At 52.3% G+C, this 15495-nt stretch overlaps 3 protein-coding genes across 5 annotated transcripts in view; 2 read left to right on the forward strand and 1 right to left on the reverse strand.

Annotated features, from left to right (window-relative positions):
* The window catches only part of LOC309550973 (uncharacterized protein), a gene marked incomplete at both ends in the record, with an annotated part of 360984 nt that overhangs the window by 102204 nt on the left and 243285 nt on the right, over nt 1-15495 (forward strand). The window lies entirely within an intron of this gene.
* Nucleotides 1-15495, forward strand: part of TLN1 (talin 1) — a 510560-nt gene that overhangs the window by 65299 nt on the left and 429766 nt on the right. The window lies entirely within an intron of this gene.
* The window catches only part of RGP1 (RGP1 homolog, RAB6A GEF complex partner 1), a 38976-nt gene that overhangs the window by 4297 nt on the left and 19184 nt on the right, over nt 1-15495 (reverse strand). For 2 of the 3 annotated variants that reach the window (XM_082266307.1, XM_082266306.1), the window contains exons 4-7: nt 14834-14917; nt 14602-14751; nt 13919-14065; nt 12193-12320 (exon numbers count right to left, since the gene is read on the reverse strand). In XM_082266307.1, coding sequence (XP_082122433.1) covers nt 12193-12320; nt 13919-14065; nt 14602-14751; nt 14834-14917 — 509 coding nt within the window. Of the gene's footprint in view, nt 1-12192; nt 12321-13918; nt 14066-14601; nt 14752-14833; nt 14979-15073; nt 15085-15495 lie in introns of those variants that run through there. The other variant, XM_082266308.1, reaches the window with a different exon arrangement.

A 15495-nucleotide genomic window follows, 5' to 3' on the forward strand; every position in this document is an offset into this window, starting at 1 on the left:
GAAAGGATGCCACATGGTTTGATGGAAATGAAAATTATCACCCTACAGAGGGCTGAATTCAAAGGCCCCCCTCTCCCCCCCGCCCCCCCCCCCCCCGAAAATCAAAGTGAAAAAATGATGCAGCAGGTGAGTCCATTTTGCTGGAATGTCATTGCAGGACCTCAGAATGGTCCTCAGTAGTGTGTATGGCCCCCACGTGCTTGTATGCATGGCTGACAATGTCGGGACATGCTCCTAATGAGAGGACGGATGGTGTCCTGGGGTATTTCCTCCCAGATCTGGACCAGGACATCACTGAGTTCCTGAACAGACTGAGGTGCAACCTGGAGGTGTCGGATGGACCAAAACAGAGGGTCCCAGAGATGTTCTATTGTATTTAGGTCAGGTGAGTGTGGGGGCCATTCAATGGCAGGAGGACATTTAGTAGGGCTCTGGCAGAGCTCATCCTGTTCCTCCTTGCACAAAGGAGCAGATACCGGTCCTGCTGATGGGTTAAGGACCTTATATGGTCCTGTCCAACTCTCCTAGAGTAACTGCCTGTCTCCTGGAATCTCCTCCGTGCTGGGAGACACAGCAAACCTTCTGGCAATGGGACGTATTGATGTGCCATCCTGGAGGAGTTGGACTGCCTGTGCAACCTCTATAGGGTCCAGGTATGGCCTCATACTACCAGTAGTGACACTGACCCCCTCTATAGGGTCCAGGTATGGCCTCATACTACCAGTAGTGACACTGACCCCCTCTATAGGGTCCAGGTATGGCCTCATGCTACCAGTAGTGACACTGACCCCCTCTATAGGGTCCAGGTATGGCCTCATACTACCAGTAGTGACACTGACCCCCTCTATAGGGTCCAGGTATCTCCTCATGCTACCAGTAGTGACACTGACCCCCTCTATAGGGTCCAGGTATGACCTCATACTACCAGTAGTGACACTGACCCCCTCTATAGGGTCCAGGTATCTCCTCATACTACCAGTAGTGACACTGACCCCCTCTATAGGGTCCAGGTATGACCTCATACTACCAGTAGTGACACTGACCCCCTCTATAGGGTCCAGGTATCTCCTCATACTACCAGTAGTGACACTGACCCCCTCTATAGGGTCCAGGTATGGCCTCATACTACCAGTAGTGACACTGACCCCCTCTATAGGGGCCAGGTATGGCCTCATACTACCAGTAGTGACACTGACCCCCTCTATAGGGCCCAGGTATCTCCTCATGCTACCAGTAGTGACACTGACCCCCTCTATAGGGTCCAGGTATGGCCTCATAGTACCAGGAGTGACCCTGACCCCCTCTATAGGGTCCAGGTATGACCTCATACTACCAGTAGTGACACTGACCCCCTCTATAGGGCCCAGGTATGGCCTCATGCTACCAGTAGTGACACTGACCCCCCTCTATAGGGTCCAGGTATCTCCTCATACTACCAGTAGTGACGCTGACCCCCTCTATAGGGTCCAGGTATGGCCTCATACTACCAGTAGTGACACTGACCCCCCTCTATAGGGTCCAGGTATGGCCTCATACTACCAGTAGTGACACTGACCCCCTCTATAGGGTCCAGGTATCTCCTCATACTACCAGTAGTGACACTGACCCCCTCTATAGGGTCCAGGTATGGCCTCATACTACCAGTAGTGACACTGACCCCCTCTATAGGGCCCAGGTATGGCCTCATGCTACCAGTAGTGACACTGACCCCCCTCTATAGGGTCCAGGTATCTCCTCATACTACCAGTAGTGACGCTGACCCCCTCTATAGGGTCCAGGTATGGCCTCATACTACCAGTAGTGACACTGACCCCCTCTATAGGGCCCAGGTATCTCCTCATGCTACCAGTAGTGACACTGACCCCCTCTATAGGGTCCAGGTATGGCCTCATAGTACCAGGAGTGACACTGACCCCCTCTATAGGGTCCAGGTATGACCTCATACTACCAGTAGTGACACTGACCCCCCTCTATAGGGTCCAGGTATGACCTCATACTACCAGGAGTGACACTGACCCCCTCTATAGGGTCCAGGTATGGCCTCATACTATCAGTAGTGACACTGACCCCCTCTATAGGGCCCAAGTATGGCCTCATGCTACCAGTAGTGACACTGACCCCCTCTATAGGGCCCAGGTATGGCCTCATGCTACCAGTAGTGACACTGACCCCCCTCTATAGGGTCCAGGTATCTCCTCATACTACCAGTAGTGACGCTGACCCCCTCTATAGGGTCCAGGTATGGCCTCATACTACCAGTAGTGACACTGACCCCCCTCTATAGGGTCCAGGTATGGCCTCATACTACCAGTAGTGACACTGACCCCCTCTATAGGGTCCAGGTATCTCCTCATACTACCAGTAGTGACACTGACCCCCTCTATAGGGTCCAGGTATCTCCTCATACTACCAGTAGTGACACTGACCCCCTCTATAGGGTCCAGGTATGGCCTCATACTACCAGTAGTGACACTGACCCCCTCTATAGGGGCCAGGTATGGCCTCATACTACCAGTAGTGACACTGACCCCCTCTATAGGGCCCAGGTATCTCCTCATGCTACCAGTAGTGACACTGACCCCCTCTATAGGGTCCAGGTATGGCCTCATAGTACCAGGAGTGACCCTGACCCCCTCTATAGGGTCCAGGTATGACCTCATACTACCAGTAGTGACACTGACCCCCTCTATAGGGCCCAGGTATGGCCTCATGCTACCAGTAGTGACACTGACCCCCCTCTATAGGGTCCAGGTATCTCCTCATACTACCAGTAGTGACGCTGACCCCCTCTATAGGGTCCAGGTATCTCCTCATACTACCAGTAGTGACACTGACCCCCTCTATAGGGTCCAGGTATGGCCTCATACTACCAGTAGTGACACTGACCCCCTCTATAGGGCCCAGGTATCTCCTCATGCTACCAGTAGTGACACTGACCCCCTCTATAGGGTCCAGGTATGGCCTCATAGTACCAGGAGTGACACTGACCCCCTCTATAGGGTCCAGGTATGACCTCATACTACCAGTAGTGACACTGACCCCCCTCTATAGGGTCCAGGTATGACCTCATACTACCAGGAGTGACACTGACCCCCTCTATAGGGTCCAGGTATGGCCTCATACTATCAGTAGTGACACTGACCCCCTCTATAGGGCCCAGGTATGGCCTCATGCTACCAGTAGTGACACTGACCCCCTCTATAGGGCCCAGGTATGGCCTCATGCTACCAGTAGTGACACTGACCCCCCTCTATAGGGTCCAGGTATCTCCTCATACTACCAGTAGTGACGCTGACCCCCTCTATAGGGTCCAGGTATGGCCTCATACTACCAGTAGTGACACTGACCCCCCTCTATAGGGTCCAGGTATGGCCTCATACTACCAGTAGTGACACTGACCCCCTCTATAGGGTCCAGGTATCTCCTCATACTACCAGTAGTGACACTGACCCCCTCTATAGGGTCCAGGTATGGCCTCATACTACCAGTAGTGACACTGACCCCCTCTATAGGGCCCAGGTATGGCCTCATGCTACCAGTAGTGACACTGACCCCCCTCTATAGGGTCCAGGTATCTCCTCATACTACCAGTAGTGACGCTGACCCCCTCTATAGGGTCCAGGTATGGCCTCATACTACCAGTAGTGACACTGACCCCCCTCTATAGGGTCCAGGTATCTCCTCATACTACCAGTAGTGACACTGACCCCCTCTATAGGGTCCAGGTATCTCCTCATACTACCAGTAGTGACACTGACCCCCTCTATAGGGTCCAGGTATGGCCTCATGCTACCAGTAGTGACACTGACCCCCTCTATAGGGTCCAGGTATCTCCTCATACTACCAGTAGTGACACTGACCCCCTCTATAGGGTCCAGGTATCTCCTCATACTACCAGTAGTGACGCTGACCCCCTCTATAGGGTCCAGGTATGGCCTCATACTACCAGTAGTGACACTGACCCCCTCTATAGGGTCCAGGTATGGCCTCATGCTACCAGTAGTGACACTGACCCCCTCTATAGGGTCCAGGTATCTCCTCATACTACCAGTAGTGACACTGACCCCCTCTATAGGGTCCAGGTATGGCCTCATGCTACCAGTAGTGACACTGACCCCCCTCTATAGGGTCCAGGTATGACCTCATACTACCAGTAGTGACACTGACCCCCCTCTATAGGGTCCAGGTATCTCCTCATACTACCAGTAGTGACACTGACCCCCTCTATAGGGTCCAGGTATCTCCTCATACTACCAGTAGTGACACTGACCCCCTCTATAGGGTCCAGGTATCTCCTCATACTACCAGTAGTGACGCTGACCCCCTCTATAGGGTCCAGGTATCTCCTCATACTACCAGTAGTGACGCTGACCCCCTCTATAGGGTCCAGGTATGGCCTCATACTACCAGTAGTGACACTGACCCCCTCTATAGGGTCCAGGTATGGCCTCATGCTACCAGTAGTGACACTGACCCCCTCTATAGGGTCCAGGTATCTCCTCATACTACCAGTAGTGACACTGACCCCCTCTATAGGGTCCAGGTATGGCCTCATGCTACCAGTAGTGACACTGACCCCCCTCTATAGGGTCCAGGTATGACCTCATACTACCAGTAGTGACACTGACCCCCCTCTATAGGGTCCAGGTATCTCCTCATACTACCAGTAGTGACACTGACCCCCTCTATAGGGTCCAGGTATCTCCTCATACTACCAGTAGTGACACTGACCCCCTCTATAGGGTCCAGGTATGGCCTCATGCTACCAGTAGTGACACTGACCCCCTCTATAGGGTCCAGGTATCTCCTCATACTACCAGTAGTGACACTGACCCCCTCTATAGGGTCCAGGTATGGCCTCATGCTACCAGTAGTGACACTGACCCCCCTCTATAGGGTCCAGGTATGACCTCATACTACCAGTAGTGACACTGACCCCCCTCTATAGGGTCCAGGTATCTCCTCATACTACCAGTAGTGACACTGACCCCCTCTATAGGGTCCAGGTATCTCCTCATACTACCAGTAGTGACACTGACCCCCTCTATAGGGTCCAGGTATGGCCTCATGCTACCAGTAGTGACACTGACCCCCTCTATAGGGTCCAGGTATCTCCTCATACTACCAGTAGTGACACTGACCCCCTCTATAGGGTCCAGGTATCTCCTCATACTACCATTAGTGACACTGAACCCCTCTATAGGGTCCAGGTATCTCCTCATACTACCAGTAGTGACACTGACCCCCTCTATAGGGTCCAGGTATGGCCTCATACTATCAGTAGTGACACTGATCCCCCTCTATAGGGTCCAGGTATGGCCTCATACTACCAGTAGTGACACTGACCCCCCTCTATAGGGTCCAGGTATGGCCTCATGCTACCAGTAGTGACACTGACCCCCTCTATAGGGTCCAGGTATGGCCTCATACTACCAGTAGTGACACTGACCCCCCTCTATAGGGTCCAGGTATGGCCTCATACTACCAGTAGTGACACTGACCCCCTCTATAGGGTCCAGGTATGACCTCATACTACCAGTAGTGACACTGACCCCCTCTATAGGGTCCAGGTATGGCCTCATACTACCAGTAGTGACACTGACCCCCTCTATAGGGTCCAGGTATGACCTCATACTACCAGTAGTGACACTGACCCCCTCTATAGGGTCCAGGTAGGGCCTCATACTACCAGTAGTGACACTGACCCCCTCTATAGGGTCCAGGTATCTCCTCATACTACCAGTAGTGACACTGACCCCCTCTATAGGGTCCAGGTATGGCCTCATACTATCAGTAGTGACACTGATCCCCCTCTATAGGGTCCAGGTATGGCCTCATACTACCAGTAGTGACACTGACCCCCTATATAGGGTCCAGGTATGGCCTCATGCTACCAGTAGTGACACTGACCCCCTCTATAGGGTCCAGGTATGGCCTCATACTACCAGTAGTGACACTGACCCCCCTCTATAGGGTCCAGGTATGGCCTCATGCTACCAGTAGTGACACTGACCCCCTCTATAGGGCCCAGGTATGGCCTCATACTACCAGTAGTGACACTGACCCCCCTCTATAGGGTCCAGGTATGGCCTCATACTACCAGTAGTGACACTGACCCCCTCTATAGGGTCCAGGTATGAGCTCATACTACCAGTAGTGACACTGACCCCCCTCTATAGGGTCCAGGTATGGCCTCATACTACCAGTAGTGACACTGACCCCCTCTATAGGGTCCAGGTATGGCCTCATACTACCAGTAGTGACACTGACCCCCTCTATAGGGTCCAGGTATCTCCTCATACTACCAGTAGTGACACTGACCCCCCTCTATAGGGTCCAGGTATGGCCTCATACTACCAGTAGTGACACTGACCCCCTCTATAGGGTCCAGGTATCTCCTCATACTACCAGTAGTGACACTGACCCCCTCTATAGGGTCCAGGTATGGCCTCATACTACCAGGAGTGACACTGACCCCCTCTATAGGGTCCAGGTATCTCCTCATACTACCAGTAGTGACACTGACCCCCCTCTATAGGGTCCAGATATGACCTCATACTACCAGTAGTGACACTGACCCCCTCTATAGGGCCCAGGTATGGCCTCATGCTACCAGTAGTGACACTGACCCCCTCTATAGGGCCCAGGTATGGCCTCATGCTACCAGTAGTGACACTGACCCCCCTCTATAGGGTCCAGGTATCTCCTCATACTACCAGTAGTGACGCTGACCCCCTCTATAGGGTCCAGGTATGGCCTCATACTACCAGTAGTGACACTGACCCCCCTCTATAGGGTCCAGGTATGGCCTCATACTACCAGTAGTGACACTGACCCCCTCTATAGGGTCCAGGTATCTCCTCATACTACCAGTAGTGACACTGACCCCCTCTATAGGGTCCAGGTATGGCCTCATACTACCAGTAGTGACACTGACCCCCTCTATAGGGCCCAGGTATGGCCTCATGCTACCAGTAGTGACACTGACCCCCCTCTATAGGGTCCAGGTATCTCCTCATACTACCAGTAGTGACGCTGACCCCCTCTATAGGGTCCAGGTATGGCCTCATACTACCAGTAGTGACACTGACCCCCCTCTATAGGGTCCAGGTATCTCCTCATACTACCAGTAGTGACACTGACCCCCTCTATAGGGTCCAGGTATCTCCTCATACTACCAGTAGTGACACTGACCCCCTCTATAGGGTCCAGGTATGGCCTCATGCTACCAGTAGTGACACTGACCCCCTCTATAGGGTCCAGGTATCTCCTCATACTACCAGTAGTGACACTGACCCCCTCTATAGGGTCCAGGTATCTCCTCATACTACCAGTAGTGACGCTGACCCCCTCTATAGGGTCCAGGTATGGCCTCATACTACCAGTAGTGACACTGACCCCCTCTATAGGGTCCAGGTATGGCCTCATGCTACCAGTAGTGACACTGACCCCCTCTATAGGGTCCAGGTATCTCCTCATACTACCAGTAGTGACACTGACCCCCTCTATAGGGTCCAGGTATGGCCTCATGCTACCAGTAGTGACACTGACCCCCCTCTATAGGGTCCAGGTATGACCTCATACTACCAGTAGTGACACTGACCCCCCTCTATAGGGTCCAGGTATCTCCTCATACTACCAGTAGTGACACTGACCCCCTCTATAGGGTCCAGGTATCTCCTCATACTACCAGTAGTGACACTGACCCCCTCTATAGGGTCCAGGTATCTCCTCATACTACCAGTAGTGACGCTGACCCCCTCTATAGGGTCCAGGTATGGCCTCATACTACCAGTAGTGACACTGACCCCCTCTATAGGGTCCAGGTATGGCCTCATGCTACCAGTAGTGACACTGACCCCCTCTATAGGGTCCAGGTATCTCCTCATACTACCAGTAGTGACACTGACCCCCTCTATAGGGTCCAGGTATGGCCTCATGCTACCAGTAGTGACACTGACCCCCCTCTATAGGGTCCAGGTATGACCTCATACTACCAGTAGTGACACTGACCCCCTCTATAGGGTCCAGGTATCTCCTCATACTACCAGTAGTGACACACTGACCCCTATAGGGTCCAGGTATGGCCTCATCCTACCAGTAGTGACACTGACCCCCTCTATAGGGTCCAGGTATCTCCTCATACTACCAGTAGTGACACTGACCCCCTCTATAGGGTCCAGGTATGGCCTCATGCTACCAGTAGTGACACTGACCCCCTCTATAGGGTCCAGGTATGACCTCATACTACCAGTAGTGACACTGACCCCCCTCTATAGGGTCCAGGTATCTCCTCATACTACCAGTAGTGACACTGACCCCCTCTATAGGGTCCAGGTATCTCCTCATACTACCAGTAGTGACACTGACCCCCTCTATAGGGTCCAGGTATGGCCTCATGCTACCAGTAGTGACACTGACCCCCTCTATAGGGTCCAGGTATCTCCTCATACTACCAGTAGTGACACTGACCCCCTCTATAGGGTCCAGGTATCTCCTCATACTACCATTAGTGACACTGAACCCCTCTATAGGGTCCAGGTATCTCCTCATACTACCAGTAGTGACACTGACCCCCTCTATAGGGTCCAGGTATGGCCTCATACTATCAGTAGTGACACTGATCCCCCTCTATAGGGTCCAGGTATGGCCTCATACTACCAGTAGTGACACTGACCCCCCTCTATAGGGTCCAGGTATGGCCTCATGCTACCAGTAGTGACACTGACCCCCTCTATAGGGTCCAGGTATGGCCTCATACTACCAGTAGTGACACTGACCCCCCTCTATAGGGTCCAGGTATGGCCTCATACTACCAGTAGTGACACTGACCCCCTCTATAGGGTCCAGGTATGACCTCATACTACCAGTAGTGACACTGACCCCCTCTATAGGGTCCAGGTATGGCCTCATACTACCAGTAGTGACACTGACCCCCCTCTATAGGGTCCAGGTATGGCCTCATACTACCAGTAGTGACACTGACCCCCTCTATAGGGTCCAGGTATCTCCTCATACTACCAGTAGTGACACTGACCCCCTCTATAGGGTCCAGGTATGGCCTCATACTATCAGTAGTGACACTGATCCCCCTCTATAGGGTCCAGGTATGGCCTCATACTACCAGTAGTGACACTGACCCCCTATATAGGGTCCAGGTATGGCCTCATGCTACCAGTAGTGACACTGACCCCCTCTATAGGGTCCAGGTATGGCCTCATACTACCAGTAGTGACACTGACCCCCCTCTATAGGGTCCAGGTATGGCCTCATGCTACCAGTAGTGACACTGACCCCCTCTATAGGGCCCAGGTATGGCCTCATACTACCAGTAGTGACACTGACCCCCTCTATAGGGTCCAGGTATGGCCTCATACTACCAGTAGTGACACTGACCCCCTCTATAGGGTCCAGGTATGAGCTCATACTACCAGTAGTGACACTGACCCCCTCTATAGGGTCCAGGTATGGCCTCATACTACCAGTAGTGACACTGACCCCCCTCTATAGGGTCCAGGTATGGCCTCATACTACCAGTAGTGACACTGACCCCCTCTATAGGGTCCAGGTATCTCCTCATACTACCAGTAGTGACACTGACCCCCCTCTATAGGGTCCAGGTATGGCCTCATACTACCAGTAGTGACACTGACCCCCTCTATAGGGTCCAGGTATCTCCTCATACTACCAGTAGTGACACTGACCCCCTCTATAGGGTCCAGGTATGGCCTCATACTACCAGGAGTGACACTGACCCCCTCTATAGGGTCCAGGTATCTCCTCATACTACCAGTAGTGACACTGACCCCCCTCTATAGGGTCCAGATATGACCTCATACTACCAGTAGTGACACTGACCCCCTCTATAGGGTCCAGGTATGGCCTCATACTACCAGTAGTGACACTGACCCCCTCTATAGGGTCCAGGTATCTCCTCATACTACCAGTAGTGACACTGACCCCCTCTATAGGGTCCAGGTATGGCCTCATACTACCAGGAGTGACACTGACCCCCTCTATAGGGTCCAGGTATCTCCTCATACTACCAGTAGTGACACTGACCCCCCTCTATAGGGTCCAGGTATCTCCTCATACTACCAGTAGTGACACTGACCCCCTCTATAGGGTCCAGGTATGGCCTCATACTACCAGGAGTGACACTGACCCCCTCTATAGGGTCCAGGTATCTCCTCATACTACCAGTAGTGACACTGACCCCCCTCTATAGGGTCCAGGTATCTCCTCATACTACCAGTAGTGACACTGACCCGAGCCAAATGCAAAACTAATGAAAAACAGTCAGAAAAGATGAGTGGGAAAACATGTCAGTGGCCTCCACCTGTAAAACCATTCCTGTCTTAGAGGTTGTCTCATTGTTGCCCATCTAGTGCACCTGTTAATTTAATTAACACCAAAGCAGCTGAAACTGATTAACAGCCCCCTCTGCTACTTAACTGACCAGATCAATATCCCAGGAGTTTACATGACTGGACTCTGAATAAGAAGTGTTCCTTTCATTGTTTGAGCCGTGTATACACACAGGTTATGCTCTCAGTAGAAGTCTAACATGCGGTTATCCAATGAGAAGGGAGACAGAAGAGCCTCTTATATCATATATAGAAATATTCCATTTATTTCCTGTATATTATTTCCCTCAGTAGCACATATAGCTTGAAACTAAAAAGTCCATCAGTGGCTCTATTAGCCTTCAATCTGGATGGAAAGGTTCACTTGTTGGTTTCCCAGTGCATCCTGGGATATCTCCCACCTGCAATACATCCAAAGTGAAGTCAATGCTGAATAAAAGCCCCTGGAAAGCTGCAGGTGCTGTAAGTGAGCGTTCTCCTAGACTTCTATGGAGAGTTCAGAGGCACCAAGAAGGCCACATTGGGTGTCATTTATGAAGTGACCAGGACAGTAAGGTCGCCATTTTATTTGGTGACAGGAGCTTGGATTGGCATTCAGAGTGCTTTAAAAATGTCCGTCCAATGCCACATATTGAAGTGTGAGCGGTCCCTAACGGTATTCCACCCTCCTCTGGATGGTCTATGGGTTCTATACATTTCATCTCCATGGTGACCTCAATGGATGCGCCTCATTTTCCAACCAACAAAGTTATATATAATAGAGATCCAGAAAAAGTACAGACACCGACCAATCCATGGCCACACACCGACCAATCCATGGCCACACACCGACCAATCCATGGCCACACACCGACCAATCCATGGCCACACACCGACCAATCCATGGCCACACACCGACCAATCCATGGCCACACACCAACCAATCCATGGCCACACACCGACCAATCCATGGCCACACACCGACCAATCCATGGCCACACACCGACCAATCCATGGCCACACACCGACCAATCCATGGCCACACACCGACCAATCCATGGCCACACACCGACCAATCCATGGCCACACACCGACCAATCCATGGCCACACACCGACCAATCCATGGCCACACACCAACCAATCCATGGCCACACACCAACCAATCCATGGCCACACACCAACCAATCCATGGCCACACACCAACCAATCCATGGCCACACACCAACCAATCCATGGCCACACACCGACCAATCCATGGCCACACACCAACCAATCCATGGCCACACACCAACCAATCCATGGCCACACACCAACCAATCCATGGCCACACACCAACCAATCCATGGCCACACACCAACCAATCCATGGCCACACACCAACCAATCCATGGCCACACACCAACCAATCCATGGCCACACACCAACCAATCCATGGCCACACACCAACCAATCCATGGCCACACACCAACCAATCCATGGCCACACACCAACCAATCCATGGCCACACACCGACCAATCCATGGCCACACACCGACCAATCCATGGCCACACACCAACCAATCCATGGCCACACACCAACCAATCCATGGCCACACACCAACCAATCCATGGCCACACACCAACCAATCCATGGCCACACACCAACCAATCCATGGCCACACACCAACCAGCCCATCACCATACACCTTCACTATGCACCCACCAACCCATCACTATATAACAACCAGCCCATCACTATGCAACAACCAGCCCATCACCATACACCTTCACCATGCAACAACCTGTCATCACCATACGGCTGAGGCACTTCCGAATTGAAAACAATGGACAATAGAACATAACTGACCTGTAAGCAGGGAATTTCACCATCAGAAAAGTTGAAGGTTCCGATGACATCTTCTCCGATCTTATAAACTGTCTTAAAAATACAGAAGGTCCCAACTCGGCCTCGTGTGTTACTGATGTTATACTGATCTGTGAGAGGAATCATGGAGGGTACGATTACCACGGGGCCTTCTCTATAGGGCCCTCCCTGACCATCTGATCACACCCTCCCCAGGGTGGAAGAACAAGTTATGACAGACACCAACCTACTACATGATCAGACAAAGCTTGTAAACATACAATACAAACAAGGACAAGTACATCCTCCTACTCCTCCTCTCTACATGCTACGTCCTCCTCCTGTCTACACGCTACGCGCTGCGTCCTACTCCTCCTCTTCTCTACGCGATGCGTCCTACTCCTCCTCCTCTCTACACGCTGCTGCGTCCTCCTCCTCTCTACACGCTGCGTCCTCCTCCTCCTCTCTACATGCTACGTCCTCCTGTCTACATGCTACGTCCTCCTCTCTACACACTGCGTTCTACTCCTCCTCTTCTCTACGCGCTGCGTGCTACGTCCTCCTCCTCCTCTACACGCTACGTCCTCCTCCTCTCTACGCGATGCGTCCTCCTCCTCTCTACGCGATGCGTCCTACTCCTTCTCCTCTCTACGCGATGCGTCCTACTCCTCCTCCTCTCTACGCGATGCGTCCTACTCCTCCTCCTCTCTACGCGATGCGTCCTACTCCTCCTCCTCTCTACACGCTGCGTCCTCCTCCTCCTCTCTACACGCTGCGTCCTCCTCCTCCTCTCTACACGCTGCGTCCTCCTCCTCCTCTCTACACGCTGCGTCCTCCTCCTCCTCCTCTCTACACGCTGCGTCCTCCTCCTCCTCTCTACACACTGCGTCCTCCTCCTCCTCTCTACACGCTGCGTCCTCCTCCTCCTCTCTACACGCTGCGTCCTCCTCCTCCTCTCTACACGCTGCGTCCTCCTCCTCCTCTCTACACACTGCGTCCTCCTCCTCCTCTCTACACACTGCGTCCTCCTCCTCCTCTCTACACACTGCGTCCTCCTCCTCCTCTCTACACACTGCGTCCTCCTCCTCCTCTCTACACGCTGCGTCCTCCTCCTCCTCTCTACACGCTGCGTCCTCCTCCTCCTCTCTACACACTGCGTCCTCCTCCTCCTCTCTACACACTGCGTCCTCCTCCTCCTCTCTACACGCTGCATCCTCCTCCTCCTCTCTACACGCTGCATCCTCCTCCTCCTCCTCTCTACACACTGCATCCTCCTCCTCTCTACACACTACGTCCTCCTCCTCCTCCTCTCTACACACTGCGTCCTCCTCCTCCTCCTCCTCCTCTCTACACGCTGCATCCTCCTCCTCCTCCTCTCTACACACTGCATCCTCCTCCTCTCTACACACTACGTCCTCCTCCTCCTCCTCTCTACACACTGCGTCCTCCTCCTCCTCCTCCTCTCTACACACTGCATCCTCCTCCTCTCTACACACTACGTCCTCCTCCTCCTCCTCTCTACACACTGCGTCCTCCTCCTCCTCCTCCTCTCTACACACTGCATCCTCCTCCTCCTCCTCTCTACACACTGCATCCTCCTCCTCCTCCTCTCTACACACTGCATCCTCCCCTGTACGGTACCATGACTAGACCGGTTATAGACAGACATCTGTTTCACAGACAGGCTGAGCCCTGGGGATTGATGGCGATGACATCATCAGATACTTACGTAACGTCCTTCGTGATGTCACAGCCATGAGAATCTCCACGGCAGAATCCAGGAGACGGGAGTCTTTCTTAGATATTTCATCTTCATCCAGGAAGGGATTGGAAGGAGCCACCTCGTCCTCCTGGAGAGGCTGGAAACCCTGGAGGGCTGAAAACCAGACAGATCACAACCTCCATCGATGTCCACAATATGGACGCCCATCTATAACATCCACCAACAGCTCTGGCAGGCTCTGGGGTTAAAGGTCATGATGGAAACATGGAATCTGTGAACACCACTAACCTGAGTATGCAGAGAAGGATTTCCAACCATCCTAAGTGGTGTACTTGTGGGTCAATGATACTGCATGAGGTTATCATTTGTCTGCAGTATGCTGCCATCTAGTAGTGGTTTCTGGCTATTGCAACTTGTTTAATAATGTGATATTGGTTTCTCCCTCTGTCCACCCCTCCTATTTAGTGCTAGTTTATTCAGTCCTAGCTAGACTATTCCCACATCTTCCATGTTTCCTCTGTCAGTGTTAGTACTTCTCAAACACAAGGTGTAGGAAAGACATTGTCTTCTTAAACTTCAAAATTCTGGAATCCTGTGTACTGCAATTGTCTGAACTGAAACTGGGTGAAATTTAAGAGTAAAGCTTAAAGTGGCATGTAGAACAGTCCCTGTGACCTCTGACCTCTCACCGTACAATAAGAGGACCCGGAACGGGACCCGTAGAAGCTGTATTGGGCAGTTGACTCTCTGGCAGCCGATGGTCAGCTTGTAGACGTATTTTACGGACTGACCTCGGAAGGACGGGGGAGCAGAGATAGGCAACGTCTCACTATAGGAATCTGAAAGAGAAACAAGATCACCATCTGCTGGACAAAGAGAGAAGTAACTATGGCCATTGTCCACTGTTTACAGATCACGTACAGGATTTGGTCTCTCCGGGGTCCAGGCGAAGGTCACAGAAGAGGATTTTGGGTGGAGTGGAGAGAATACACTGACCCCGCTCACCTGAAAGATGAGAAGAAGTGTGACAACAGAGGCATTGAGACACCATGGGGAAACCAAGACTCTGTGGGGACACCAAGACATTCAAAGGCATTGTGGGGACACCAAGACTCTATGGGGACACCATGGCACTCAAAGGCACTATGGGGACACCAAGACATTCCAAGACACTATGGGGACACCAAGGCATAATGGAGACACCAAGGCATTCAAAGGCACTATGGTGACACCAAGGCACTATGGGGACACCAAGACATTCCAAGACACTATGGGGACACCAAGACATTCCAAGACACTATGGGGACACCAAGACATTCCAAGACCCTATGGGGACACCAAGGCATAATGGGGACACCAAGACATTCAAAGGCACTATGGTGACACCAAGGCATAATGGGGACACCAAGACATTCAAAGGCACTATGGTGACACCAAAGCACTATGGGGACACCAAGACATTCCAAGACACTATGGGGACACCAAGACATTCCAAGACACTATGGGGACACCAAGACATTCCAAGACTCTATGGGGACACCAAGACTCTATGGGGACACCAAGACTCTATGGGGACACCAAGA

Source organism: Pelophylax lessonae (genome assembly GCF_965119305.1).
Source record: "Pelophylax lessonae genome assembly, chromosome: 1".
In the NCBI taxonomy this organism is placed as follows: Eukaryota; Metazoa; Chordata; class Amphibia; order Anura; family Ranidae; genus Pelophylax; species Pelophylax lessonae.